A 13599-nucleotide genomic window follows, 5' to 3' on the forward strand; every position below is an offset into this window, starting at 1 on the left:
TATATTTTTCTATTCATTGAAAAGATAATGATTTGACCCTAAATATCTTATAAACCATTTAGAAAATAAAGCAGATATATTTATACAGAAAAAATAAAAATGAAGATATTTTGCCATTCAGGGATAACAATGGAAAAAAACTGATTTTTATGGTGAGTGAGAGAGAGCAAGTGGGGAGAATAAAATTAAAATTTGAGTGGTACTGTATATGGGTTTTTACCTGCTTTTTTCAATTATCACATAAGCATTTCTCTGTATTATTAAATATTCTCTATAAACATGAACTTAATGGCAGCAGATTTTTTATTATATTGGTATATATTAATGCTTTCCTCACTTCTGTGATTTTTGAACATTTTTAAGTTATGATGGTCACTTCCCATATTTTAGAAATAAATAAAAAATAATTTTGAGCAAATTTATGTTTTCAAGAAAATAAATAACCATAGCCAATCACTGGATGCAGAGACATATGGTCCACGTGACCAGATGGACTTCACATAGAATAATATGTCCCCTTCATTCAGCCCTTATAAGTTCATTGGTTCTTAGGGCATGGGCTGGATGTCGAAGGCATCCTAAAATAAGTTTGGTTGCATCTAAGGATACATTATGTGAAAAAACCAAAAGGATGTCTGAATTATAGTCAAGTATTCAATGCTTTCATTCAGCAGGAAATGGACAATATTTTGAAATGCATGTTGCTATCAACTCAGCCATCACTAAGGTTTAGCCTTTTGTTGAGAATTTTATTACCATCATTTTAAACTATTTACTGAGAAAAAAAACTGTTAGCAAGGACTTTAACCTCACAGATTAACTGTCAAACCTAAGGCCAAGACCTTTTCAGGTGCACTTACCTCACTGGCAATATCTCTGGAGGCCTTGGCCGCCCTGATGGGAATGGCATCTAGCCGCAAGTCATAGCCTTTGAGCTTGGCCTCTTCTAGGCCAAGTTTATATAGTTTCTGAAACAGATATAAATTATTTTAAGTTTGATTTATAAATTGCAGTCAGTTTAAGGAAAATATAGCACACAGCACAAATACATTGCTTACCTCACTGTAATTTATTTTGTTTTGTTTAGCTAATAAAACTTCAGGAGTATCTGGCATAATGTGGACACTGGCTTTATCTTTATTCCAAGCTTCTGTATAGAGGCGCTAAAACAAACAAAGAAGACATGACTAGTGTGGGCCGGTAATGTATACATACCAACAAATAATCTGGTTTTTAATAAAGTAAAGAGAGTCTGCTCTGTGAGTGGGTGTTCGTGACACCTCCTGGTCCATTGGCCCGTGTCAGGAAGAAGCACAACGCACTTAAAAACCACTTCAATACAAAACGAAAGAATTGAAGGTGATGTTTCTTTCATAGAAACAGATGTCAGTGTTTAGTCACACAGAGACAAAATTAATATTCCTCCAAAACAAGAAAGAACTTACATGGTTCATGGTAATAGCATTGTTTTTTGCCAAAACCATTGGAATAGAGTCCATAAGGCTGGAAAACTTGAATTTGTCTGGCTGTTGACGGTAGGCATGGTCACTCAAAATCTGCATGGCTCTCTTGTNGAAAGAATTGAAGGTGATGTTTCTTTCATAGAAACAGATGTCAGTGTTTAGTCACCCAGAGACAAAATCAATATTCCTCCAAAACAAGAAAGAACTTACATGGTTCATGGTAATAGCATTGTTTTTTGCCAAAACCATTGGAATAGAGTCCATAAGGCTGGAAAACTTGAATTTGTCTGGCTGTTGACGGTAGGCATGGTCACTCAAAATCTGCATGGCTCTCTTGTTCTTCTCATCCTCCAGAGAACCACTAGGTAGCCAGCCAATGCCTCTCATCCACTGAAGATCGGCCTTGTACAAATTCTGAAATTACAAATGCCAGATAACTAAGCATGATCATAATAAAAGGTCCCTGAAGAAAAAAAATTATGGTAGGGTATAGTATGTATTTCAATGATTGAGTTCAGGGGAAATGTGAACGTTTTGGTATGTCTTGTATATGAACAAAATATTCATGTTAGAAGCAATATTTAAAAAACATTTGAAACAAAACATGTAGAGAAAAAAACATGTAGAGAAAAACCCAACTCTTCTGGGCCAACAGTCTAGAAGATTCTACCAAAGCAATGGGGGCTTTGTTGGCTCTTTCTTTGTGGAATAATGTTTGGGTGACTGGACAGAGTGTGGCCATTAGTTGAGGGAAGTATAACTCAGTTGTATAAATTTAATTTCCCTCACTTTAGGGGAGCTTTGATGCTTAAGAAAGCATATGCATTGTTTTGTAGGCCAAAGGAAAATCTTAGACTCACATCGCTCTGGAGGTCATAGGCCTGCCGAGCGTGGATAACGTCATTCTGGTCAGGCAGGCATGTCCACTGGTGCAGGTAGTTCTTGTAGTCTGCGTCACTGACTAAGCTCTGGCACTTCTTGGCCAGGACCACCCCCAGCATGTCCACGGGGCTGCTGAACTTGGTCTTCCACTTCTCAAAATCCTTTTTGTACTCCCTGTCACTCTGGATCTTGGCCACATGCATGGACCACATCATCTTAGGGTCATCTTTGATGTTGCGGGCTCCAATGTGGTGGCCAAGCTGCTTGCGAAAACCTTCCTTGTACTTGTACTGAAGAAAAAACAATGTCTTATTCCTTTTAAGATCAACTTACGTTGCCATATTTGTGGCGAGTTAAAAAACACATTAACTTTAAATATTTCACTAAGCCTAGAGAGCCACAGATTTAAGATTTTTTATATGAAGGATTAAAGGCTAAATCCAGCTCAAATTCTACACAAAATAAATGCATCCTTGAGCTCATCCTCACCCCACACGGCAGGTCTGGAATCATTTCACTCTGTTTTAATTTGTTACTCTTGAAAGATTTTGTTCAATTTAAGATGAAATTGAGACTGGGAACGATAAACTGCAATCAAATCAACAGAAAAGTGGTAAAGTCTTACTTCGCTGGCAATGTCTCGCGATGCTTTTGCTGCTTTGATCGGTATGGCATCAAGCGGAAGATCGTAGCCTTTCTTCTTCAACTCCTCATAACCCATTCGATAGAGTTTCTATTAAGAGATGAAGATCACTCTGGGAAATAAACAACTGCACCCTAATGAGTCCAATGCGCTAAATATTTTAAGAGTCCATGGGAACAGTATCTAGAATGCGCAAATGTAATTGGAAATTGTCCCCATTGATTGCTAATGATTCTGTTTTAAACGCCAAAGCTCTTCAGTTACCTACATCAACAAAATTTAATGTCAGTGCTTTTCAAATGCTTATGAGAATAGAGCAGAAGTAAATTGATAGAGAAACAAAATGAAATATCATTTAGGTGCTGTTTTCCAATTAACTTAGAGTGTTTCATTAGAAGTTTTTCTCAGCAAAGAGCAATGCCTTTTCATCTAACAGCTCTGGTGGGGGGAAACCATGCCTAATGAGCCGTCTCTTCCACGTAGCTAAAGCATTGTGAAATGGAGTCTGCTTCACCGTGTAAGGTCACCCAGAGTCGGACCACATCTGTAGGTACGAAACATAGTCCTTCATAATATTTAAATTGTAAGATTATTTGAGGGAAATTTAAATAATTAAATTTTATAAGCTCGAATGAAATAAACTGTTTTTTCAGATTTGTTACATAATTACATAATTGAGAATGTAATTTAATGCATTTTATCCAGAAACGAGATTGTTTAAATGCCTGTTGATTTTGGATTTGTGTTTATATATATATATATTTTCCTTCCTTTGTGGCATTACTTTAATACTTTACTTAATATTAAAGTCTTTCTATTAGAGTTTAGAATCTGTTTTTAAAGTACTTAATTTTTATGTCTCTAAATGTCAGGAGATTATGCTATGATGACAATAAAAATAAAAATGAAATTCTACTGCAAGAGTTTTGTTATGCTGATTCATTGGACATTTCATTGAATTTTATGGGTCAGGCACTATCCGAGTGAGGCACTGCAGATTCATTAGCAATTGTCTGTGCCTCCAAGGAGCTCCTCTCCACAAAGGGGAGAGTGACAGAGACCGTCACATCATGACAATAGTGTAATCATGGACTACAGGGACAGCCAGCACGCACCCCATCTCTGCCTGAGACAGGGAGTGGCATTGTGCTGATGTTCAAGCTAACAGCCAGCAAATGAGGAATCTAAGTCACCTGTACTTCACTAGTGGGAATGAATAACCCAGACATTCAAAATAACTTGCAAATAAATTTAGTGCCTTAGAAGCAATTGAAATTAGCTTTCTGAAAACACATGCTGAATTGGAAACTCACATCACTTGTGTTGATTAAGTTTGCTTTAGCCAGAATAATGTCAGGTGTATCCGGCATGATGTGGACTTGAGTCTTGTCCTTGTCCCAAGCTTCTCTATAAAGTCTCTAAAATGAGAAATAAGAGTTTTTCAGTGGTGTTGTTAGAATAGTGAATGACACAGTTAATTTGAAACAGGATTGCTGAATTCATCTGAATTAAGATTTATGATTGATAGCATAAGCAGATAGTATAAATAGAAAATAGCTACAGTATTTCTTGCTTTATCTGGGACATATTTTGCCTTTCAAAATAGAGATTATGAATTACCTTTTCCAAGTTACAGATAACCCTGCCTAAGAAATCAACCCAAGCATTGAAGCCTTTGCCAGGATGATAAGATGGAGCAGCAATTCTCCATCTGCTGGGCTGTAAAAGTTTTCCTCAGGGTTAAACTGGGAGACGGGCGTATTTTCTCAAAAGATGACATAGTCAAGGTGTGTCTAGAAAATAGGGAGTCTCATTTCCTATGTTATTATTTATAGTTATACTACATAATTATTTAGGGGATTAGGACTCCCAAAAGGATTTTTTATGAGAATTTATAAAAAATTCCTTTATGTTCCAGAATAATCCTCTGTCTTTCTTCCCAGAAGGAGACCCAAACAAAAATGTTTGTGATTTACTGAAACTAGGATACTAACATTGTCAGAGAACATTTCCACAAGACACTCATCGATTACAAAGCATAAAATAGCAATGACAGTGGAGAAACTTGGAGATACCAATTTAAATAAGTGATCAAAGACCAAATGATCAATAGTGAGAAAATCAATGTTCTGTTATCTTCTGGTATAATGTGTGCAGGAGGATGCAACATGCGTCATCCTGTTAAAAATACAAAACCCGAGTCTAATCATGAGGAAACCCCATACGAACCGAAACTGAGGGGGAGTCTATAAAATAATGGGTCCGTGCTCTTTGCAAATGTCAAGGACTTGGAAGACGAAGACATAGTGAGGACCCAGGCCACACTCTAGGAGGCTACAGACGTGACAAGTGAACTCAGTGCGTGATCTTTGATTGGATACTGGACCAGAACTTTCTTTAACTTTTTCTAAAGAGCATTAGTGGTAAAATTGAATAAGTTCTGTAATCTAATACTATTTTAAAATTAATTTGCTAATTTTGATCATTGCACTGTGGTTATGTTCTTGTGGAAAGTTCTTATTTTCAGGAAATACATGATAAAGTATTTAGGGCTAGAACAGCAGCATGAAAGAGGAGACAGGGGAGAGAAAGCAAAAAAAAGCAAATGTGACAAAATGTTAACAATTGGTCAATACGCCCAAACATTTACATATATATATTATTTGTATTATTTTTGCAATGTTTCTGTATGGCTGAAATTATTTTAATATAAAAATTTTAAAAGTCTCATTGGTTCCTTGGACTTGTCAACTTCCCTTTGAAGCATGCAGTGTGGGGTGTGCAGGGTCGGCCCTTTTCTCCTTCCTGAACATTCTTACTACAGTTGGTATCACCCAGGGAAGATGATTAAGATCCTCAGGGCAAAAATAAAGCAAGGCTTGTGAAGTTCCATATGCATTTATGCTGGTTCTTCACTAACCTTTCTGATAAGTAAGATCAAAGTTTGTCAGCCTGTACTGTTAGTGCTGGATACTGGATGATTCTTTGTAGGGGTACAGGTCGGGGGCCATCTTGTACACTTTGGGATATTTGCAGCATATCTGACTTCTAGCCACTAGATGCCAGTAGCATACCACTCTCACAACTGTCACAACCAAATAGGTCTCAGGGTTGCCAACTGTCCCTGTGGGACAAAACTGTCTTTGGTTGACAGTCATTAAGCTGGGGCATTTGCATAAAGGCATGTGTCATTTTTACCCCAGGGAAAATAGAGAAAATGCTAATATTTGTTTATCCTGAGGTGGATGTATTGGTCTATTCAAAAGGAGAGACAGGAGGCTCAAGGACCTTAGGGCCTCTCTCCTGAGACCTGTAACCAGGGCACACTGTTGAGGAGTCTGTCCTGAGACACTGAGTTGATAAATTCCATGACTCAGGCCTTTTCTCCTGACCACCTTATTAGTCCAGAGCTTTGTAAACAGGCCTGTTTCAAGGAGAGAAAAAAATACTTGGATTCAGAAGGGGGAAATGTTTTGCATATATTTGTTGTTTTATTAGCCAGCAGGTTGGATTCAAATTTGCACCATAAAAACAAAATAAAACAAAACCCCCTGAACTTTCATAATAAAACTGACAGGTCAGCATTTACTATAAATTTTGGATACCAAACTTGCAAGAAGTCTATGAGAGGTGGATTAGGAAGTGAAAAGCTACTGCTTATCAAATGCTTACTATAAGCTGATTATGAGCTTATATACATTATATAAAAACTGACATATATGATGCATATAAAATATATTGCATATTATCTATATTTAGATCCTTATAAGAGCCAAACAGTTATTATTATATATTGATTAAACTCTCTTACCAGTTCCAGAATCTTACTGCACACATAATTAAACTTTTCGTAATGTTCAGGGTCATGCAACTGAGCAATTATGATTACTTTCTGCTTTTTTTGGCATAGAATTACTGTATACTTCTATCTTTAAATTATTTTATTCATTAAATATTTATTGAGCACCTAGCACAAGTCAGACACTGGTGTCAGTTGTAGAGAAGGAAGTTAATGGTGGGATGTATATATATGTGTGTATATATATGTATATACATTTATAAATATATTTATTTATAATTGTCTATGTACCTTGATTCAGCCAAACAAATGCATTATTCTCACATGAAAGAAAATAATCTCTTTGTAACATTTCTATTGTACCTGTGTAAGGTACTCAGAATATATTCCTTGCATACATTATGCCCCAACAAGAACATACAACAGAATCTGGGGTTTAAATGCACTCAAGTTTCAATGAAAAAAATATGATCAATAGTTTTCTCATTATACTTTGGATAAATAATCAAACAAACAAACAAACAATCTTTGGGTGATAAAAGCTGATGCTAACCCATTTTTACATAATTCAGTGTGGGGTAGTTTATAATTCAAAGGAAGCAACTAAGCACAAACACTGTGCTGTGTTGTGCTCTTTTGTGTGATGTGACGCTATGCTATTCTACTAATTTCTTAAGCAAATTATATTGAGCATCTACTAAATATCTGGCACTATGATTTATTTTATTCATTTTCAAAAAGTCATACTCACATCACTCCTGTTTTTGGCATTTGTCTTTGCCAGAACTATGTCCATAGCATCAGTAATGCTGGTGAACTTGTTTTTGTCTGCGGGCTGACGATATTTCTTCTCACTGATGATTTCTGAAGCCCGCTTGTTCTTTTCTGCCTCCAAAGATCCCAGAGGACTCCATCCTATGCCTCTCAACCACTCAAGGTCAGACTTATACAGATTCTGTCAAAACACAAAGCAAGCCATTAAAATCCCATTCTCATCTGGACCCTTGACTCAAGCGAGTCTACCCATTACAAACACATGCATTTTAGAAATTCAATAATAATTCCTCTTTCTAGTTTCTGTTTCTCTATGACTAAATGGCCACTCATATGACATACGAAGTAACACATAAATGATTAGTTTTACAGAAACTGACCTCACTCTGTAGTTCATAAACTTTTTTAGCTTGAATAACATCATTCTGGTCAGGCAGGCATGTCCACTGGTGCAGGTAGTTCTTATAGTCTACATCACTGACCAAGGCCTGACATTTCTTGGCCAGCACCACCCCCAACATGTCCACTGGGCTGGTGTATTTGGTTTTCCACTTCTCAAAGTCCTTCTTGTATTCTCTTTCACTCTGCATTTTGGCTACATTCATGGACAGCACAAGTTTTGGATCATCTTGCAGACTCCGGAATCCAATATGGTGGCCGAGTTGCTTGCGGTAGCCTTGTTTGTATTTAAACTGAAATAAGAGGAAACAGTTCTTTTATTAACACAAACAGAGATTATGTTATGCGCAATTTGCTTTGTTTGTATGTTTTCCTTCTAAAATTGAAATGAGAGAAGGGATGTCAATGTTAACTTGGTAAGAAATGTGAAAACTTAAGTAGAGGCTTCCAAAGAAATATAATGTAACTGAGCATCAAGAGAGGTTGTAATGAGAAAGTAATTCCAATTGGAGGCAGAGATATATTCTGGGATGTGCTAGCATTGTGTTTGCTCACTTTAGGGTATTGTTTGCTAAAGCATTAATGACATCTTTAAGGAAATAATGGGAAAGTAGAAAGGCAGAAAAAAAAAAAAAGATGAACAGGCCTAATAGTGAAGATTAGTTTACTAAGTAGCAGTATTTTTAGTGGTTTCCATGGCTATGTCCTATAAACTTGTCCTGTTCAGGATCCATTTCTTAATGCACAAATGATTAAAAACAGCTAAGTACAATATGTTAGATTAGAAAGAAAATTCTACATGATCTCCACATATGGCAAAGGTAGGTCAAAAGGAAGTAGGTAAATTTAAGAAAGTAAAAGTGAAATCCAAGGTGTAGATTCAGTTGGGAAAACTGCATTAGTACTAGACGACAATAACAACAATGATAATAATGATAGTAATGACAGCATTTACATGATGCTGGATGCTGAGCGCACATGACACCTCACGGAAGTGGGTTATACTCCCTCTTGACACCAGCTTCCTGGTTTGTATATTAAAAATACTCAGGAATTTAAGTTGACTGTAAGCTCTTAATGGGCCATCTGACAAAACTGCTTAAAAAAAAGTGTCACAGATTCTGTAGGGACACAGAGAAAAGTGAGTCAGAAGCTCATTTACTCTGGCCTGACCTTCTGCACCAGGAAAACAATGCCAAGTTTCGAGACACTCTTATTTTGAGAGGGGTTTTGAAAAAAAATAGAGTAGATCACAAGTAGAATGATCAGATGATTGAAAGAATTATAGAACAAAAATCAAAGGAGAATATGTAAAAAACTTGCAGATTTGAAGAGATGTTTGAAGAGATATCAGGTGGAAGAGGAAATAAGCTACTTTGTGGTGTTTCTAGAACACAGAACTGTAGCTGATTGGTGACATAGTTAAGTTCCATATAAGAAAATGTAAAATAATTTGAGATGATCCAACAAGGAATTGGACACAAAAACTCTTACATTCATAAGCAGTCACAGACTGGATGACCACATATTGGAGATGGAGAGGAGGTAAGGCATTGAATGGGTAGATTGGACTAAATAAACTTTAAATTATCCTCTGACTCTAAATTCTATGATTTTAATTTATTAAGTATTTATAAAAATTGCTCTAATTTTCTTAAATTTTATAGATACAAAAACCATTTGAAACCAAGAGGAGATACAATCTGTACAATTGTGGGAAAGTTCACTAGTAGTTCATTTAATTTTAGTGTAAGATTTCAAAAGTTTCTAACAGGTTCACTTGGAAAGAAAATAGGTACTATCAAATGTTGCACTGTTAAGAAATTACTGATGCTATTTCTTTAATTCCTACCCTATCTCAACCTTACGGGGAGCACATAACATGAAATGAAAATGAGCTTATATTCTGGGGAACTTGCAATCATCGTTATTGTTCCAGTCTCATTACCACATTGATTCATTTTAATGAGGTATTGACCTTCAAGCCAGAAAGCAGGTACTAATACATCATCTAATTAGTTTTCCAATACTTCAGGAGTGCCCCAAATTAATTGAATTAGGGAGAATCTTTTCTTACATTCTTAGAATTTATTGTTAGATTCTGTCTTTAGGCAGTCTTTCTCTCCAAACCAACTCCTTGCTTTGTTTGGTTTGAAAGATTGTGATTAAGAGGTTGTGCTTTCTCATGAAATTCTGGTAATTTATTTTCTATAGCCAAGGTCTTCTGAATTTTTTTGTGGTTTATTATTGGGATTAACAAAACGAAGCATTAAGATACCTGATTCAGATCCTTATGGAAGTCAAAGTGGTACTCACATCACTAGCAATATCTCTCGAAGCCTTGGCCGACTGTACAGAAATTGCGTCAACCGGGAGATCATAGCCTTTCTTCAAAGCTTCTTCCCACCCAAGTTTATAGAGTTTCTGCAAATTAAAGACATGATTCAGTGGTTATTATTTAGTGTCTATTAAAACCTCAACAGATTACTGAACAAAAATTTATCTAGAGAATAGAGATCTAGGAAAATCTAACATCATCTACCTTATCTCTAAAGATAGGGACGAAAACAAAACAAGCTGTTCAGTAGAGCATTGACTAAGCATCTCGTAACCGGGCTTCAATTTTCTGCCTCTGAGACAACCCCCGCACCAGGGGGTATCATGGGGCATGGCCTTTTCTTTTCAGACACAATATGGACATGTCAGGTATATCGGTTAACTTTTCCTGATGTACCTGACATGCCTGTGTACTCATATTTTAAACACAGATGTTTAAATAATTGATACCAAAAAGTCAGGTAACAAGTAGTAATTACCTAAGTGATCAAAGTAATTTTATATTAATTAATTAAAAGTAATTATGTAAGTGATAAGATGCCTTTTGTAAGATGCAATAAATGAGTTAAACTTTCTGAGTCAAATTCATTGAATGGGTGCATGTGTGAAAACTGAATAATAACAAAAAAAAGCTGAAAGCCGTGCAGGACTCCCTAGGTGTTGGGCTCTGCGCTGAGAGCCTTACATGGAATTTCTCAGTTGGTCCTCATGGCAATTCAATGTCATGGGCACTTCCATGGTCCCAATTTTAGGGATGAGGAAATTAAGGTTCAGACCCAATATTATAGAACTTATAAATGGCAAAACCAAACTCACATCAGGTCTGTTTGATACAATATTTTCCTTCAACAGTTATTTATTAATTCCCACTCTTTGAGAAAAACAAAACGGTGCCTGCCTCCATGGAATGTCGGCTAGCTGGTTTGAGCCATCCATTTCCAATGCTTTAGTATCTACATCAATTTTTTTTTTAGCATTATATCACTTACTAAACTTAATTAGCTTCAAGCCAAATTTTTATGTGGCTTTACCTGACTGTATTGGGCTTGATTCTGCTTGGCTTGTAAAATATCTGGTGTGTCAGGCATCAGATGAATCTTGGTTTTGTCTTTGTTCCAATCGATTGTGTACAGGTGCTAGGAAGTTAAGAAAAAAAGCGTTTGAAATTTGAGTAACTTTTGAAGACAAACCCGAAAGAAAAAATATAGCAGAGTATTTAAATGCATACCATTTGAATTAGAATAAATTAATTTATTAACTAAAATAGTATGGCATTCAGAGACGACACAGAAATAAAACTCAGATACTAAAAATAAACTTCTAAATGTTTTCTATCTTCTAGGATGGATCAAAATGCTTAAGATACAATAACTGAAAAAAAGAAGTGATTTCTAACTCAATTAGAAGGGCAGGAGAAATAAAATTAAGAGGTAGGCAGCAGGAGAAAACGGCATAGCATGTTCTCTGGACTGTTTGCCTGCACCCAGAAGTGGTGAAGCAGAAGCAAACGTCGCAGACAAGAACCAGAGCTGTGAGCCCCACCTCACTGGGAGCTGTGTGGAAGGATGGCTGTTCTGTCTACCTTGTTCATATTAAGTGCATTCTGCTTGGCAAGAACCATGTCCATGGAGTCAGTCAGCTTCTTAAACTGGAAACTGCTGGGGTGCTGACGGTATTTCTGATCACTGGCGTATTCAGTTGCTTTCTTGGCCTTCTCCACTTCTAGGGAACCAGCTGGACTCCAGCCAAGTCCTTTGTACCATTCATTGTAGTCCTGCTTATATTCGTTCTACAAAGAGAAGAGGCAAATCTATGTTACTGCATCAATTTACTTTTTTAACTTTATTTTTATTGGTGACACTATTACAGATGTCCCTATTTCCCCTGCTCTGTACACCTCCACCCAACCCTCTCCTCTCCCAGTTCCTCCTGGCCTTCGCCACACTGTTGTCTTTGTCTATGGGTTAAGCACGTGTGTTCTTTGGCTAATCCTTTCACCCAATAGAAAACTGTGGCGTAGAAAATTGTGATCTCCTTTCCAATGCTAGGAATCCATCCATCATCCAGAAAAAAGAGAACCTTACTTCACTCTGTATGTGATTCATATTCTTGCTCAGCTGGATGTTCATGGCATCTGGGAGGAGGATGTACTTGTGAATTAGGTGCTTATAGTTGGTGTTGGTGATGTTGGCTTGGGCATCCTTGGCGGCCGTGACACTGAGCATGTCGGCAGGGGTGTGGTAGCTGGTCTTTGTCTTCTCATAGTTTTTCTTGTACTCCCGATCGGATTGTATCTTAGCCACTTGCATGGAATGGACTAATTTTGGATCATCCTCAAGACTGCGGAAACCAACCATTTTCCCCTTCTCCTTTTCATAATTATATTTGTATTTATACTGTGAAGAAAAATTGAACATTTATTCAGGGCAACTCCCTTGACTTAGAAAGTGTCAAGTGTCAGTGTCAGTGTTCTGTATTTCATAGCAAGTAATACTTGAGAATTCTACAGTTCACAAAACACATTTTTCACATTCATTTCTGTAACTTGATATAACTCTACCTTGTCAGGTAGATGCAAAGCCATTATTACTGCCCCTATTTGATAGATGAGTGGGCTGGGAGCCAGAGGTAAGGGATTTGTAAGGTCACTAAGGATTAGAACCCAGATCGTGTGATGATACACCACACTGCCTTCCACACATACTCTGCTGTTAGTGTCAAAGAGGCCTTTAGTTGGTAATCAGAGTACAGCAAATGAGAGAGAAAAGCAGAATGTTCTAAGCAGCTTGAAACTTCCATGAGAAATCATCTAGGCCGTTTTTACTGATGATAATAGGTTCAGTTATGTGATTCACAACATAATTTTAGAGTAGCTTTATATTTGTGGAGCTCCTTTTCTTTTAAGACTCTGTATACTGGTTTAATAGGGAAGCCATTTTATTATTTATTGCCCAATTCCCCTCTCTAGAGAGGAGAACCTGATACATGGATACGTTCTACTTATCTCCGTGGGTTTGAGTGTGTGAGTTAGGGAGTAGGAGCTGGGAGAGCCAATTCCTCCAGCTTAGTAGAAGGAGAAGAATTTGGAGTTCTTGGGACAATGTAGGAGTGAGACAGAGATGGATCGATAGGAAAGGAAACAAAGAGAACACAGACAAAGAAGGAGAGAGAGAGTATGACTGGAGGATGGCTAAGGAAAAAGTGTTGTGAAATGTGCTTCTCTCAAGTCATTAAGCACTCACTATGAGTAGATTTTGGGGGGGAAACAACCAAATGAAAGAACTGAGTTTCACAAAGCTTAC

General features: G+C 37.0%; 1 protein-coding gene across 1 annotated transcript in view; it reads right to left on the reverse strand.

The window, feature by feature from the left end:
• NEB (nebulin) overlaps positions 1-13599 on the reverse strand; it is a 203314-nt gene that overhangs the window by 119353 nt on the left and 70362 nt on the right. Inside the window, exons 49-60 of the mRNA XM_037027771.1 lie at positions 12382-12693; positions 11880-12086; positions 11329-11433; positions 10277-10384; positions 7942-8253; positions 7539-7742; positions 4302-4406; positions 2971-3078; positions 2324-2635; positions 1674-1877; positions 1059-1163; positions 861-968 (exon numbers count right to left, since the gene is read on the reverse strand). Coding sequence (XP_036883666.1) covers positions 861-968; positions 1059-1163; positions 1674-1877; positions 2324-2635; positions 2971-3078; positions 4302-4406; positions 7539-7742; positions 7942-8253; positions 10277-10384; positions 11329-11433; positions 11880-12086; positions 12382-12693 — 2190 coding nt within the window. The remainder of the gene's footprint in view (positions 1-860; positions 969-1058; positions 1164-1673; positions 1878-2323; positions 2636-2970; positions 3079-4301; positions 4407-7538; positions 7743-7941; positions 8254-10276; positions 10385-11328; positions 11434-11879; positions 12087-12381; positions 12694-13599) is intronic.

The sequence above is a fragment of the Sturnira hondurensis genome, unplaced genomic scaffold (genome assembly GCF_014824575.4).
Source record: "Sturnira hondurensis isolate 20B ecotype Veracruz unplaced genomic scaffold, ASM1482457v3 Scaffold0019428, whole genome shotgun sequence".
Lineage (NCBI taxonomy): Eukaryota > Metazoa > Chordata > Mammalia > Chiroptera > Phyllostomidae > Sturnira > Sturnira hondurensis.